This window comes from Moschus berezovskii, chromosome 19 (genome assembly GCF_049115385.1).
Source record: "Moschus berezovskii isolate FMDL1 chromosome 19, NW_MosBer_1.0, whole genome shotgun sequence".
NCBI classification, from domain to species: domain Eukaryota; kingdom Metazoa; phylum Chordata; class Mammalia; order Artiodactyla; family Moschidae; genus Moschus; species Moschus berezovskii.
This window is the reverse complement of record NC_142478.1, coordinates 71,838,100-71,851,576: the sequence shown is the minus strand read 5'-3', so window position 1 is coordinate 71,851,576 and position 13,477 is coordinate 71,838,100. Positions and strand designations below refer to the sequence as shown.

General features: G+C 54.1%; 1 protein-coding gene across 1 annotated transcript; it reads right to left on the bottom strand.

Annotated features, from left to right (window-relative positions):
- Nucleotides 1-1,792: 1,792 nt before the first annotated feature.
- On the bottom strand, nucleotides 1,793-9,409 carry NEFH (neurofilament heavy chain). The gene is made up of 4 exons (XM_055405513.2): nucleotides 8,505-9,409; nucleotides 6,475-6,674; nucleotides 5,426-5,550; nucleotides 1,793-4,303 (listed from the first exon to the last, which is right to left on the bottom strand). Exons 1-4 carry the CDS (start codon nucleotides 9,364-9,366, stop codon nucleotides 2,251-2,253), a joined length of 3,240 nt encoding a protein of 1,079 aa, XP_055261488.2. The 5' UTR covers nucleotides 9,367-9,409; the 3' UTR covers nucleotides 1,793-2,250.
- Nucleotides 9,410-13,477: the final 4,068 nt, after the last annotated feature.

The following is a 13,477-nucleotide window of genomic DNA, read 5'->3' as shown; positions in this document are numbered from 1 at the left end:
ACCTTCAAAAGGCCAAGAGTGGAAAGAGGCCTCTGGCCAACAGCAGAAGAGAGAGGGTATCCTGGTCAGATCCTTCTTCCCTGCCTGTGCCACTTGGGGCCACCGTGAGAAGGAGATCATGTAAATACCTCCAGCACCTGGTTTAGGGGTGGCCACATAACCCGTCCTCAGAGAGGATGGCGGCAGGACTGCTGAGGACGAGCCTGGGTTCTGTGGTCAGACAGGCCCAGATTTAAATCCGTGCACCACCTCTTCCTGTTTCTGGACTTCGGACAAGTCTGCTTCTCTAAGCCTCAGATTCCTTGACCGAGAAAGGCAAGTTCAATAGCGCTTGCTCTATTGGGCTGTTTTATTAGACAGTGGACATAAAATGTGTAGTCCAGAGCCCAGTCCTTGCGGATGCCCAGTAAGTGGTGACCAAAACTGATGACCTGGATTCTAGTCTGGACAAGTCCCTTCATGTCTTCTGTAGACATTGGCTGAAACAATGATTCATGAGAGCCCTTGTAACTCTAATACGTATCATGTTTCCCTGTGATGTCAAAGCCATATTATCTCTATGTAACATATTGCTCCAAAATTTAGTGGCTTAAAACAGCAGACATCTATCATCCAGGTGCAATTTAGCTGGGCACTTCTTCTTTAAGGCCTCTCAGAAAGCTACAATCAGGGTGTTGTCTGGGGCTGTAGTCTCATCTGAAGGCTCAGCAGGGGAGGATCTTTGTCCATGTTCGACAGTGTGGATGTTGGCAGGGTTCAGTTTCTTCTTGTTCTGAGGACCATTGTTCTTCACTGGCTGTTGGCCCGAGGCCTCTTTCCACTCTTGGCCTTTTGAAGCCTTATCCTCAGAGCAGCTTACCACATGGCACCTGACTTCCAGCAGAATGACCAGGTAAGAGAGCAGTGGAGAACAAGCAAAACAGAAGGCAGAATCTTTTTGTAATCTACTCTCAGAAATGACATCCCATCTCTTTGCCATATTCTAGTTATTAGAAGTAAGTCATGAGGTCAAGATTTTACACTAAAGACCCCACAGAAATCCACATGAGCACTGCAGGTTTTAAAAGCATGTCCAGAGAAGCATGTTGGAGTCCAATTAGGCAACTGTTAACAAATTGTTCCCAATAGTGGTGACCATAGTCTTCAGTACAGGTGAATTAGCTACGTACAGCCCCTCATTCAGAAAGCTCATCCCTCTTTACAAAACAAGGACATGTGTAGAGCTCTTAAGTAGATGGCTCTGTGTCCCCAGGACCTCACTTGTCCCCAGACTTCAGTGTGTGTTAGAACCAAGTGGGAGTCGGTGAAGCCTGCAGTGTCCCAGGCCAACCCCTCAGATTCTAATCCAGTGGTCTAGGGTGGAATGAAGGAGTCTGCATGTTTATAAGGTGCCCAGATGCTTCTGCAGGTGGTACATGGACTTTGTGGAGAAACCACACACCAGGCCACCTGTTTATAAGATTTCAAATTAGTGAGCACAGTGCCTGGGTTTGCGCCCAGGAAATAGCCTGACAGCAGCCTCGTAACCAGTCCCGGACGTGCACAAGATTTTCTGTTCCCTCCCAGTCCCGTGCATTCTCAAGTGTAAGATTAAGACCTCCCTTGTCCATCCCCCAGCCCGTCCAGGGGAAAAGAAGAAATGACAACAGTCACATTTCTATTTTATAAGCACTTGGTTTTATTGCACAGAAGCAATTGAAAGTGGACTCCGGTGGAAAAGTGCGCCCTGGCGTGGTACAGTGGTCAGTGCCCAGCCCCACCTGCTGCAGCTCTTCCGGGACAGAGAGCTTTAGGCAAGGACTCGACCACCCCTTTGGAAAATAGAAGGCATTCAGGAATAGGTTAAGACATCTCAAGCATAATGTGTTTCTAACTGCTCATTCATTATTGCGGTCATCTGTCAGTTGCACATACAGGAAATAAATGCACTTATTTGGAGAGGAGGGGCAGTCTGTGTAGTCACGTGTTTGCATGTGGCATTCGGCATATCACAGTCGGCTACATAAGCTATCATAACATAATCGCCCACTGCCTAGGGAGGGTTTGGGCCATGGGGCTGGGAGTTGGGAGGACCCTCTCTTGCTAACGTATTGCTAATAGAAATTCCTGTTTGGTGAAGGAGGGCCTGTTGTCTAAGCAGAGTTTCTTCAAGAAAAGAGAGAAAAAAGTGAAAATTTGTGATACTGACCCTTGAGCTCCCAGACCCCCCTGAGTTTCTTTGGCTGCTCTGAACGATCCCTTCTTCCTGCCTTACTTCTCTCCCTTGGTGGCCTTATCTTCTGCGGCCTTCTCTGCAGGTCTGCTGTCTTTCTGGTCTGTGCTGGAGGATTTCTCAGCCTTGGCTTTCCCGGGTGTGGAGGCCTCCTTGCCGGCTTCCTTGGCTTGGGCCTCTGTTTTGGGTTTCTCCTCAGGCTTCTTGGCTTCTGCGGCCTTCCCCTCCTTGGCATCTTTTTTCTCCGGTGCTGCCGGTGTCTCTTCCTTCTTTGGCTTTGCTGCTGCTTTGCTGGGTTCTTTAGCCTTGGCATCATCTGGTTCCTTCTTGGCCACCTCAGTCTTCTCTTTAGGCTTGGCCTCTTCCTTCCCTTTGGCAGGAGCCTCCTTCTCTGGGGTGGTGGATTTTTTCTTATCTTCAGCCTCTTCCTTCTTGGCTTCAGCTTTGGGTTCTTTGGGCTTTTCCACAGCAGGCTCCTTCTTCTCCTCGGGCTTTGGAGCCTCCTTGGGCACTTCGTCTTTCTTGCTGTCCTTCTTCTCCTCAGCTTTGGGTGTGGTTGGAGCTTTCTCTTCCTCTGCCTTCTTTGGGGGCTCTTTGGTTTTCACCTCCTGGGGTTTTTCTTCCTCCTTCACAGGGGACTTGGCCTCCTCCTTCTTTGGGACCACCTTCCCGGGAGCCTTGGCCTCATCCTTCACAGGAGACTTGGCCTTCTCTGGGGATTTGACTTCCTCCTTGTCAGGGCTTTTGGGCTTCTCTGGGGACTTGGCCTCCTCCTTCACGGGGGACTTGGCCTTCTCTGGGGATTTGGCCTTCTCTGGGGATTTGGCTTCTTCCTTCACGGGGGACTTGGCCTTCTCTGGGGATTTGGCTTCTTCCTTCACGGGGGACTTGGCCTTCTCTGGGGATTTGGCCTCCACAGGGGACTTGGCCTTCTCAGGGGACTTGGCTTCTTCCTTCACGGGGGACTTGGCCTTCTCTGGGGACTTGGCTTCTTCCTTCACAGGGGACTTGGCCTTCTCTGGGGATTTGGCCTTCTCTGGGGATTTGGCCTCCACAGGGGACTTGGCTTCTTCCTTCACGGGGGACTTGGCCTTCTCTGGGGACTTGGCTTCTTCCTTCACAGGGGACTTGGCCTTCTCTGGGGACTTCACCTCAGCTGGGGACTTGGCCTCTTCCTTCTCTGGGGATTTGGCTTCTTCCTTCACAGGGGACTTGGCCTTCTCTGGGGACTTGGCCTTCTCTGGGGATTTGGCTTCTTCCTTCATGGGGGACTTGGCCTTCTCTGGGGATTTGGCTTCTTCCTTCACGGGGGACTTGGCCTTCTCTGGGGATTTGGCTTCTTCCTTCACGGGGGACTTGGCCTTCTCTGGGGATTTGACCTCCACAGGGGACTTGGCCTTCTCAGGGGACTTGGCTTCTTCCTTCATGGGGGACTTGGCCTTCTCAGGGGACTTGGCTTCTTCCTTCACGGGGGACTTGGCCTTCTCTGGGGACTTGGCTTCTTCCTTCACGGGGGACTTAGCCTTCTCTGGGGACTTGGCTTCTTCCTTCACGGGGGACTTAGCCTTCTCTGGGGACTTGGCTTCTTCCTTCACAGGGGACTTGGCCTTCTCAGGGGACTTGGCTTCTTCCTTCACAGGGGACTTGGCCTTCTCTGGGGACTTGGCTTCTTCCTTCACAGGGGACTTGGCCTTCTCTGGGGACTTCACCTCAGCTGGGGACTTGGCCTCTCCCTTCTCTGGGGACTTGGCTTCTTCCTTCACGGGGGACTTGGCCTTCTCTGGGGACTTGGCCTCCTCCTTCTCTGGGGATGCGGCCTCTTCTGCGGGGGGAGACTTTACTGCTTCTTCTCCTTCCTCCTCTTTGGCCTCTTTCTCTTCTTCTTCAGTCACTTCTTCAGTCACTTGGACCTCCTCTGTCTGTTCCTCCACAATCACAGTTTCCTTCTCTGACTTTTCTACCATCTTGATCTTCTCTTCACTTTTGACTTTGATGTGAGTGGACACGGAGGGGATCTTGGGGAGTCCTTCTGGAAGGAGGAAAGGACTCGGGCCAAAGCCAATCCGACACTCCTCACCCTCCAGGAGTTTTCTGCAGGATGGATAATGGAACATGTTACTATTAACTCAAAAGTCAACCACTGAGGTAGGGGGCTTCCTGAGTTACTCGGAAGACCCCCTGTGTGTAGTGATACATAGTTTGGTGGAAGAAGGGATGGGAATGGTGTACTTAGACTGGAGGAGGTCACTAGCAGATCATCCCAAGGACTACCAGAATCTGTACCCCAATGGCATTGCTCTTGTTTTAATTCAGCTAAGGCTACCACTTATAAAACTTTTTTTCCTCTGAAAAATGGCCCTCAAGACAGAACACCTATATTAACAAAATTTACATGTATTGTCCCTCAAAATGTTGTTTAAGAGAAAATGGGGAGTATGAGCAAGAAATTCTACATTTATAAACCTGGGCTTTAAAGGTACTAGAATTTCCCATTTGACTTTCAAGGGTCTGTTGTTATATTCTAATCCTTTGAATTTTAGGAATAGAGTAGGGGCAGAGTTTCTACTCCTTCCTACCCACTAGAAGTATGACCTTATTAGCAAAGCCATTCAAACTCTTCAAGCCTCAGTCTCCTCATTGGTAAAATCATGGTCATGAAGAGTTTCTACCTCAGAGGGTGGTTTCAATGAAATAATGAATGAAAAGAATCTCTTTAAGAGGTAGAGTTGTAAAGGTCCTTGACAAGTCCCTCCTTTCTCTCCCAAGACAGGCCTCTGGCTGGCTGAATCTGAGATGAGGGTGGGGAGCTTTAACCCTCTAAATCACTGTCAGACCCTCTAAGTCACTCTCAAGATACTTGCTTCTCAGAAGACGAACAGTGGTGGCCAAGACTCGAAAAGGAGGGGAAGGGATCAGGAAGTTATTGTTTAATGAGCACCGAATTTCAGTGTGGGAAGACGAAAAGTGTTCTGGAGGTAGATGATAGCAATGACTGGACAGCAATGTAAATAGTTTTAATGCCACTGAACCGTATACTTTAAAATGGCTAAATGGTAAATTTTATGCTGTATACCTTTCGCGATAGTAAGAAAAAAAAATTTTTTTTTGTCTCTAAGACAGCAGGCTACCTCACTGTGGAGCTTAAAATCCAAGGCTTCTCCTTCTGAGAACACACAAGGGCTCCCACCACCCAAAGGCCCCTAGCCCCCTCACCTGTAAGCAGCAATCTCAATATCCAGAGCCATCTTGACATTGAGCAGGTCCTGGTACTCTCGGAGCTGGGCTGCCATCTCCCACTTGGTGTTCCTCAGCTCTGCATCCAGCTGCTGGATGGCCTCCTGGGGAGGAGAAGGCACAGATGCGCCACCATCAGTCACCACAGGGCCCTCGGCACCAGCAAGGCCGGAGCGGGCTCTGCAAACCCAACACAGTCCAGGACAGCCCCCACCTTGCGAAAGCTTCGGGACCTCATTCATGGACCTAGACCTGTGTGTATAACCTCAGCCTGGGGAGTGTTCTGGAATGAAACATGCCAGACACCAACCATGGCTATCACAGGTCAGTGGGATGATGGGTGAATTTTTAGAGATCTTAAGCTTAGAAAGGGCTCAGTGGGAACTTGTCTGCTTTGGCTCCCTATTGTCTGCCCAGTGTTCCAAAGCACCTGCACATTAAAGGCTCGGGAGGCAACTGTTGTTAATGACGGAGACAATACACAGAAGCACGCTAAACACGAGCTGAAACTTCTCCCCGACCCCAAGCCCACTGAGTCACTGCTTAAACGTTCATGGATGATTAAAAATCAACCTCTTTTTCTACAATAACCACATACTGCTGTATAATAAGTTCTCTAAAAGAAATTTTAGATACTTTCTTTCAATCATTGTTTTTAGTGGGAGGTATCTGCTGAGGCCTTCCCAGGCTGTTCTCACTCAGGCCCTATTTAGTGTATACTGAACACCCACCATGACCAAGACTCTGCTGTCTCTCACTCATCTCATGAGAAGTTCATCTCTCTCTTTAATCTTCATAGCTTTACAAAGGAGCCTTTTTTTTTATTATTATTAATTGCGTTGAGAGAATTCAGAGTCAGAGAGAGAGGCAGATAACTTTCTTAGGGTCATACAGCTAGAAAGACATACAGGTACCCCTGGCATGTCTGACTCTAAGGCCCATGCTTTCCATTCAGAGGGGGACAGTGACTTGTCCAGGGTCACCCACCCAGGTGAGGTGGTCTGGCTTTCTGCCCCATCCCTGCCTACCTGGTAGGATGCGATGTCAGCCTGATGACGGTCCTCCAGCTCAGAGCGCTGCCTCTCCAGTGAGTCCTTGGTGCTTTTGAGTGTCTCCAGCTCTGTGGTCCTGGCCTGCAGCTGGCGCCGGTACTCAGATATCTCCTCCTGTGCTGAGCGCATGGCGTCTGTGTTCACCTTGGCTGCCTCTGACAGTCGGTCTAGCCTCACTGGGGGAGAGAGGGGCAAGGCACAGGGTTAGACACAACTGGATTTGGAAGGGGCCATACACGGGTTAAGGACCTCCTGAGTGCCAGGTGCTATTTTGGATGCTTCACTCATCCTATCCTTTGTGACAGGCAGATGACACTGCCCAAGGCCAGTAAGCCAGTTTGAGCAGCAGTACAAATCTAGTGTGTATCTGGCTCCAAAGATCACACCCTGACTCCCCAAACCCAGGCCTCAGGTCCTGCACAGCAATAGAAGCCCCTGTTTCTTCTGGTCCTTCGGGTTCAGCTCCCCAGCAAAGGCTGGCAGTGCTGGGGGTTATGAAACCTGGCCCATGGAGCTTAACCTCAAGCTTGGGGTTGAACAAATCAATGAGCCTATGACCTTTAGAGGCACTAGGGCTCTGGGAGCCACTATGTAGCCATAGCAGAGCCCACATCCCTGCAGAGTCTGGGGCCCGTGTGCCAGCTCCTCTGTTCCTTTCTCCCCCTGGCTGAGCGTTCTCTAGCGCAGAAGCCCCTGTGCCCATGGCAGCCACACCCTGGCTCCTGTGAGCAACAGGCTGCAGGTTCCCAGAAGGCTTCAGGGGCCAGAGTGGGTCTGGAGATCTAGTGTGAACCTCCTGACTGTGAGCATCCTGAATCCTGAGACAATGATACTCAGGACCTGAGTCCTGGGAGTTGGGGAGGAAGAAGCGTGATCCAGATGTCCTGGGATGGTCTGCCGGAGTGAAGGGCAAAGTCCAAGAGGGCAGGGAGGTTTGCTCTGGGAGGAGCCTTGCTGCTGCAGAGATGGGGGAGGGGTGGTTCTGCTACCGCAGAGGAGAGGCAGGAACCTGAAAAGCCATGCACCCAAACCCCAGCTTTTCTGGTTTTCTCTCCTAGTGCTTCCAGAGACTTAGACCATCCAGATGGGTGAGGATTCTTACCCACTGTGGGTCACAGGCTTCTCTGAAAATCAGTGAAGCCTCTGTGCCCTCTCCCAAGAACAATGCAGAAGTTTTAAGGAGCGTGGAGCTCCCCAGGGTAAGAAGCCTAGTTGGTCCATCCCCCTTCTAACCCCAAAAGGAATGAAAACCAGAGGGCGAGTGTGGGTCAAAGTCACCCCGCAGGTGTCGGACACATCTTCAGAGCTGCAGCAGCTGCACCCTAGCTGACTCAGGGAGGCGTGGGGGTGGGGGAGGGAGATGGATTTGGGAGGCTCCCAGCTTTCTTCTGAAGGGGAGAGAGGACATTCAAGTCTGGCCACTTCAGACTTACACACCAATTGGTTGTAATGATGGCCTTCCTGGGGAGAGAGAATGTGAGAATGACTCACCCTCTCGGACTGTAGAGGAGGGGCCTGATAGGTGTCAGGAGAATGGGGTCCCCTGCAGTGTGCAGAAGAGGGGGATGGGCAGCATTGGACAGGGAAGGGATGTTACTTTGAAGGGCATTGAGGGACCTCCCCGCCCCCAACGACGAGAAGCCGGCACCACTTTGGAGCGGTAGAGGGAACCTGTTGGAAGGGGGACTCACAGTGGGGCGTTACCCTGACTTGGGAGAAGGAGCAGAGAGGACCGAGAATTGAAGGACAGATACAAGGACCCTGGAGAAGGCCAAAGGAGAACCTAGAGTCGGGAGGAAGAAGTGGGGAGTGTCCCACAAGAGACCAAGAGTAAAACTGTTTTTTAGCTAAGGGGCGTGCACCTTTGCTGGGGGAACCTGAGCAACCGCACCATCCAGCCTAGCCCTCTAGGCCGCCTCCACCGACCCCCTAGGTCACATCACCCTGCCTCTCGATGTCCAACCACCAGGGGGCGCCCCTCCTCCCTGCCCCCCGCGCCTGCAAACCTCGGAACCACTCCTCGGACTGGAGCGTGCTCTGCACCGTGTGGCCTTCAAGCTGCGCGCGGATCTCGCGCAGGGCCGACGTCACGTCGCACTTGAGGGCGTCGCGCGCCTCGGCCTGAGTCTGCGCAGCGCTGCTGCTCTGGATCTGGCCGAGCAGCTCGCCCACCTCCTCCTGGTGGTGACGCCGCAGGTAGCCGCACTCTTCCTGCAGGGCTTGCGCCTTCTTCTGCAGCTCGACGCGCGCCGCCTCGGCCTCCTGCGCAAAGCGGGCCAGTGCGCGCGTCGCTGCCTCGGCCTCCTCGCGCTGCCGGGCCTCGTCGTCCAGGCGCTGGCGCACGTGCGCGATGTCCTCCAGCAGGTGCTCCTGCTCCAGGCGCAGCTGGCCGCGCGCCGCGCCCAAGCGCAGCACCGCGCCGCGCATCTCGCGCACCTCGCGCTCGTACAGCTCGCCCATGGCGGCGCGGCCCGCCTGCTGCTGCCGCAGCGCCACCGCCTCGCCCTCCAGGCTGCGGTTATGCGCCTCGAGCTGCCGCACCTTGTCGATGTAGCCCGCGAAGCGGTCGTTCAGCGCCTGCAGCTGCTCCTTCTCGCTGCGCGCCACCACCACGCAGCCTTCCGGTCCGTTGCTCAGGGTGTCTAGCGAGTCGGTGCTGGAGGCAGTCCCGGCGCCTCGGAAGCGGCTCGGGGAGGCCGACACGGAGCTCACGGAGGTCCGCGCCCATGAGTGGAATCCGCTGGAGGAGCCGGCTGCAGAGCGCGCTCCGCCCGCGCCGCCCTTGCGAGCCAGTGCATAGTGCAAGCTGCCACCTCCGTGAAGCGGCGCGAAGGCGCCCAGCAGCGCGTCGGCGCCGCTGAAGCTCATCGTGGCCGGAGCGGGTGCGGCCACCGGAGGAGAGGCAACCCTGAGGCCGGGAAGAGGCGGGCGACACTGCGGCACCTCCGGGCCGGCCGGCCCTTTTATAGCAGCCCGGCGGGGTCCAGCCCCTCAGCAGTTCGGGGGGGGCGGAGCGGGGGAGGAGGGCCCCGCCCTCTCCGCCTCCTCCCCCAGCAGCCCGGGGCCGGCCGGCTCCGCCGCAGTGAGAGGGGCGGGGCAGGGGAACCTAGGAGTGAAGGGGAATCGACAACGCACCGTCAGAGGAGCCCCCCGTCCCCACCCACCCGAGGGCGTCAGGCGGTAGAGGACTCCCGGAGTGGACCGCCGGGGACCACCGGGTGCGGGTGGCGAGACCCTACTGCTATCCTCGGAAAGAGAGAAGGCGCCCGAAATGGGGGAGCGAGGGCAAGGAGACCAGACGGGAATGGGGCAGGATGCCCTCGGGATGGGGCGGTGGAAGAAGCAGTAGAATGAGGACCCCGAGTGATAGGGGGCTCAGGATTTTCCTGGTAGACCCTCAGAGGAGGGAGCGTAGAAGTGTCTGCAGCCGGCCCGGAATAGGGGAGGAAGAAAACTAGTCCTGAATGGAGGCATGGTGGGCGCTACAGAGAGTAGACAGAAGACTCCTGAAAGGAGGTAACTGTTCCCCTGGCTGCTAGAGAGGCCACCAGGAGAGGGCTCAAGAACTCGGCTACCGGCCCGAAATAGGGGAGGGGGACGTGGAGTTGGGGAGGGGCGGCAAGGCTGCCCTGCACTGGGGGTGTGGGAGACACTGCAGAGGCTAGAGAAGGGAAGCCCGGATTGGGGGTGGGCGCAGTGGTCTCCTCGGGATAGGAGGCAGGAGACCCTGAAACCGGCCCCAGCAAGAAGGATCCTCAGTGAAGTGGGCAGGGGGTCCCCTGTAAAGGCAGGGTGTGCAAGGGTCAAAGCACCAAGAGTGGGGGTGCTGCAGGGAACTGGGCATGAAGTTAGGAGAGGTGGTGTGAGTAGGGCGTGGGGTTGGGAGAAGTGACAGGTGTGCTGGGAGTCCCTCAAGCCAGGGTCTGCACACTGAGGACAGCTCCACAACTGCTGGCAAATGACCTTGAACAAGTTCTTTCCCACCCCCACTCGGTTTCCCATCGGTGCAAAGAACAGACCTTGCTCTAGGTCAGGCTGCAACTTGAGACCCCTAGAGACTTGGGAAGTCTCTGGCATCAGTAGAGGAGGGGAATCCTTCTACTGCCCATGGATACAGCAGCCACTTCCCCACAACTCGGAAGTCCTCCTTTCTTCCTCTCCCGTCTCCATCTCCTCGGCTTCAACTTGTCTCTCCCCACACCCACAAGAGACAAGTGGGTGTCATGACTGGGCTCTCTTCTCACACCCAAAGATGCGGTGAGAAGCTTTCAGGGTACCAGAGCCGCTCACCCCCACAAGCCTCAATTCAGGTAGAAAAGAGGGCCTTTGTATTTGGGGGGCCTGCACTGCTGGTGATATTTGGCTTTGTCTTGGATTTGACTCCCATCAAGTGCCTTGGGATGGGGGGTAGTGCTGCGGCCGATGCTTCAGCACTAAGGACAGGGCCTACTCTTTGTTGGGGAGAAAGGGGTTAATTAACCTCTGCCTTCCCCTTGAGGGATGGGAGGGAGGAATTCTGTCTCCCCGTCAGCTGATCCCTGTGCTATGCAGATGGGGGACTGAGGAGGGGTGGATGGGTAATCCAGTGGGGTCACCCTGGCAGCCAGAGACCCAGCCCCTTGACCTTCTATTGGGGGTCCACAGGTATATTCTGTGACATTTTCCCACAAACACACCTGTCTTGCCCTTCCATTGGAGCTGAAGGGACCTAGATGTCTGGTGTGATGGGGCGGGGCGGTGGCGGGGGGATTGAGGCCCCCTAGGGAGTCACTGAAGGCTTCCATCCCAGACCTGAGCCTCCCTCAAGCAGTTAATTCAACCCGCACTACATATCCTGTCTGCATGGTTTTCCTTCTGTAGGCTCCCCAGGATGAGGACAAATATCCTAGGGAAGACCTTTCTCTGTCCTTTTCTCTCCTCACTCCGCCTCACTCCCAGACCCCTGGTTCTAACCAGGCCCTCAGGGATGGGGATGTGATTGTACTGTCCCTTTAACCAGGTTTTACTGGGAGGAGAGTCCACTGGGGAGGAGTAGGGAGGGGGGAGGGAGTTTCTGGCTTTGCATGGAGAAGCAGAACATGATGAAGCATTTTCCCCTGTTTAAAGACCCAGCCATGCTCCAGTTTGCAGGGGGCAGAAGGGCAGGTGTGCAGTTGGTGCTGGGAGGATGGAGGTGAGTGTCTGGCCTGAGGCTTCTGAGAATGGCATTTGGGGGACTTGCAGAGGGCTCCCCATTGACTTGTCATTCTGCTTGGAATCTTGCCATTAGCTCTGTTCTTTTGGGTTTTTTCAGTCATCTGCATAATGCAGATGCATCCTCTGGGTGTGGGGAGGCTGACAAGCAGCTGACATTAAAGGGGAGTGGCAGCAGGGGCTGGGTAAAATGAGGGGGCCAAGATGGATTCTGTCAAGGCTTGGGGGTCCACAACCATGGGATTCTAAGCAAGAAGTCCCTGGTATGATTCATGTGGCTGGAAAATGACATGAGGGTGGGAATCCTGAGGTCAGTCCCCTCAAAGGGCCCTTCAGGCTCACCTCCTGGAAGTCATTCCCTTTTACCCCCACATGTAGTCAGTTATCCCCCCCACCATGGTCCCCAGTGCTAATCCACCACATCACACTTACCACTCTGAGTTGTCACTGGTGAATGAATGGATGGATGAATAAATTCCAGCAGTTCTTCAGCCAAACTTGTGGTCTAAAGGGGACTAAAAATGATTCTGCCCTGAGTCCTTGAGTCTCAAATCAGTTTGATCTCGCTGCCCTCAGTTTTTACCATTTGAGACCGAGTAGAACAACAGTGTCAGGCATCCATTCACTCATCCACTCTTCACATGTTTACTGAGTGTCTGCTGTGTGATAGGCATGCACAAAACGCTAGAACCCCAGAGACTTCTGAAATGGTCACCCTGGGACAGGGATTCTCAAGTCCTCCCCAAACTCCAGTGCAGCATTTATCAGGGCAGCTTCTTGAGGATTATGATAAGCATTCCTCCAAAAAGGAGGGGAAACAGGAGTTTGGGAGCTGAAGGAAGTTAACAGGGCTCTTGGTGCAACTCTTAGAGCCTGGACATGGTGATGAGCATTGGGAATCTCCCAGAGGTGCCGAGTTCCCCCAGACTTATTTGACTACAGTGGCTTCTGATCCCCCAAGTGTCACCCAAAGTGGCCCAGAATGCAGGACCCACTCAGGCATGGGCTTCAGGCCCTGTTCCCTCTGGGCTCTCCTTCAGGGTTAGTGCTCTTCAGGAAAAGGGCTGCAGAGTGAAGGGTGAGGGTGAAACACGGCTTTCAGTGAACACCGGCCAAGCATTGCTGCCACTCCATCCATTCAGTGTCTACAGGGTTAGACCCTGTGGTAAGCCCTGGGGACTCTGAAGTATGATACCCCAGTGAGGGGGAATACCCCATGTGTACAGCAGACAGAACTCAGCCACCACTTTATCCTTGGTACCTCCTCAAACATGGCAAGAATCAGCAGGCAAGGACCATTGTCCCTTTTATAGATGAGTAAACAAAGGCCAGAGTAAGGAAGTGACTTGCCCAAGCTGACCCAGTGACAGGGTCTCAGACCATCTAACCTTAAGCTGGCGCTGTATACAGAAGGTGGAAACCCATTTCTCTGGCACTGAGGGGCCCAGATGGCCTGAGGTGGGAGGAATGAGAGGCCCCCAGAGAGGGAAAAAGCAGCTGGCTGGGACTAGAGTCTGGCCCCTGACAGGTCGTCCTACTGAGAGTACCTGTGACCTGTGCCCCAGTGTCAGCATGCCCTCTACTAGGGGCTCACTCCCAGCCCTGGCATCCTACAGCACTGTCACCTCGCTGTGACCACTGTTTGGGGATGTATTTGCTAAGCTCATTCTCTTCCTACTGTATGTCTCTCCATAGAACTTGACCTTTTCTAACATGGACAGTTGTACTATCTTATCTTGTCTCTTCCCATAGAATGTAAGCTTCATAAAATCAAGGAGTTTTGCCT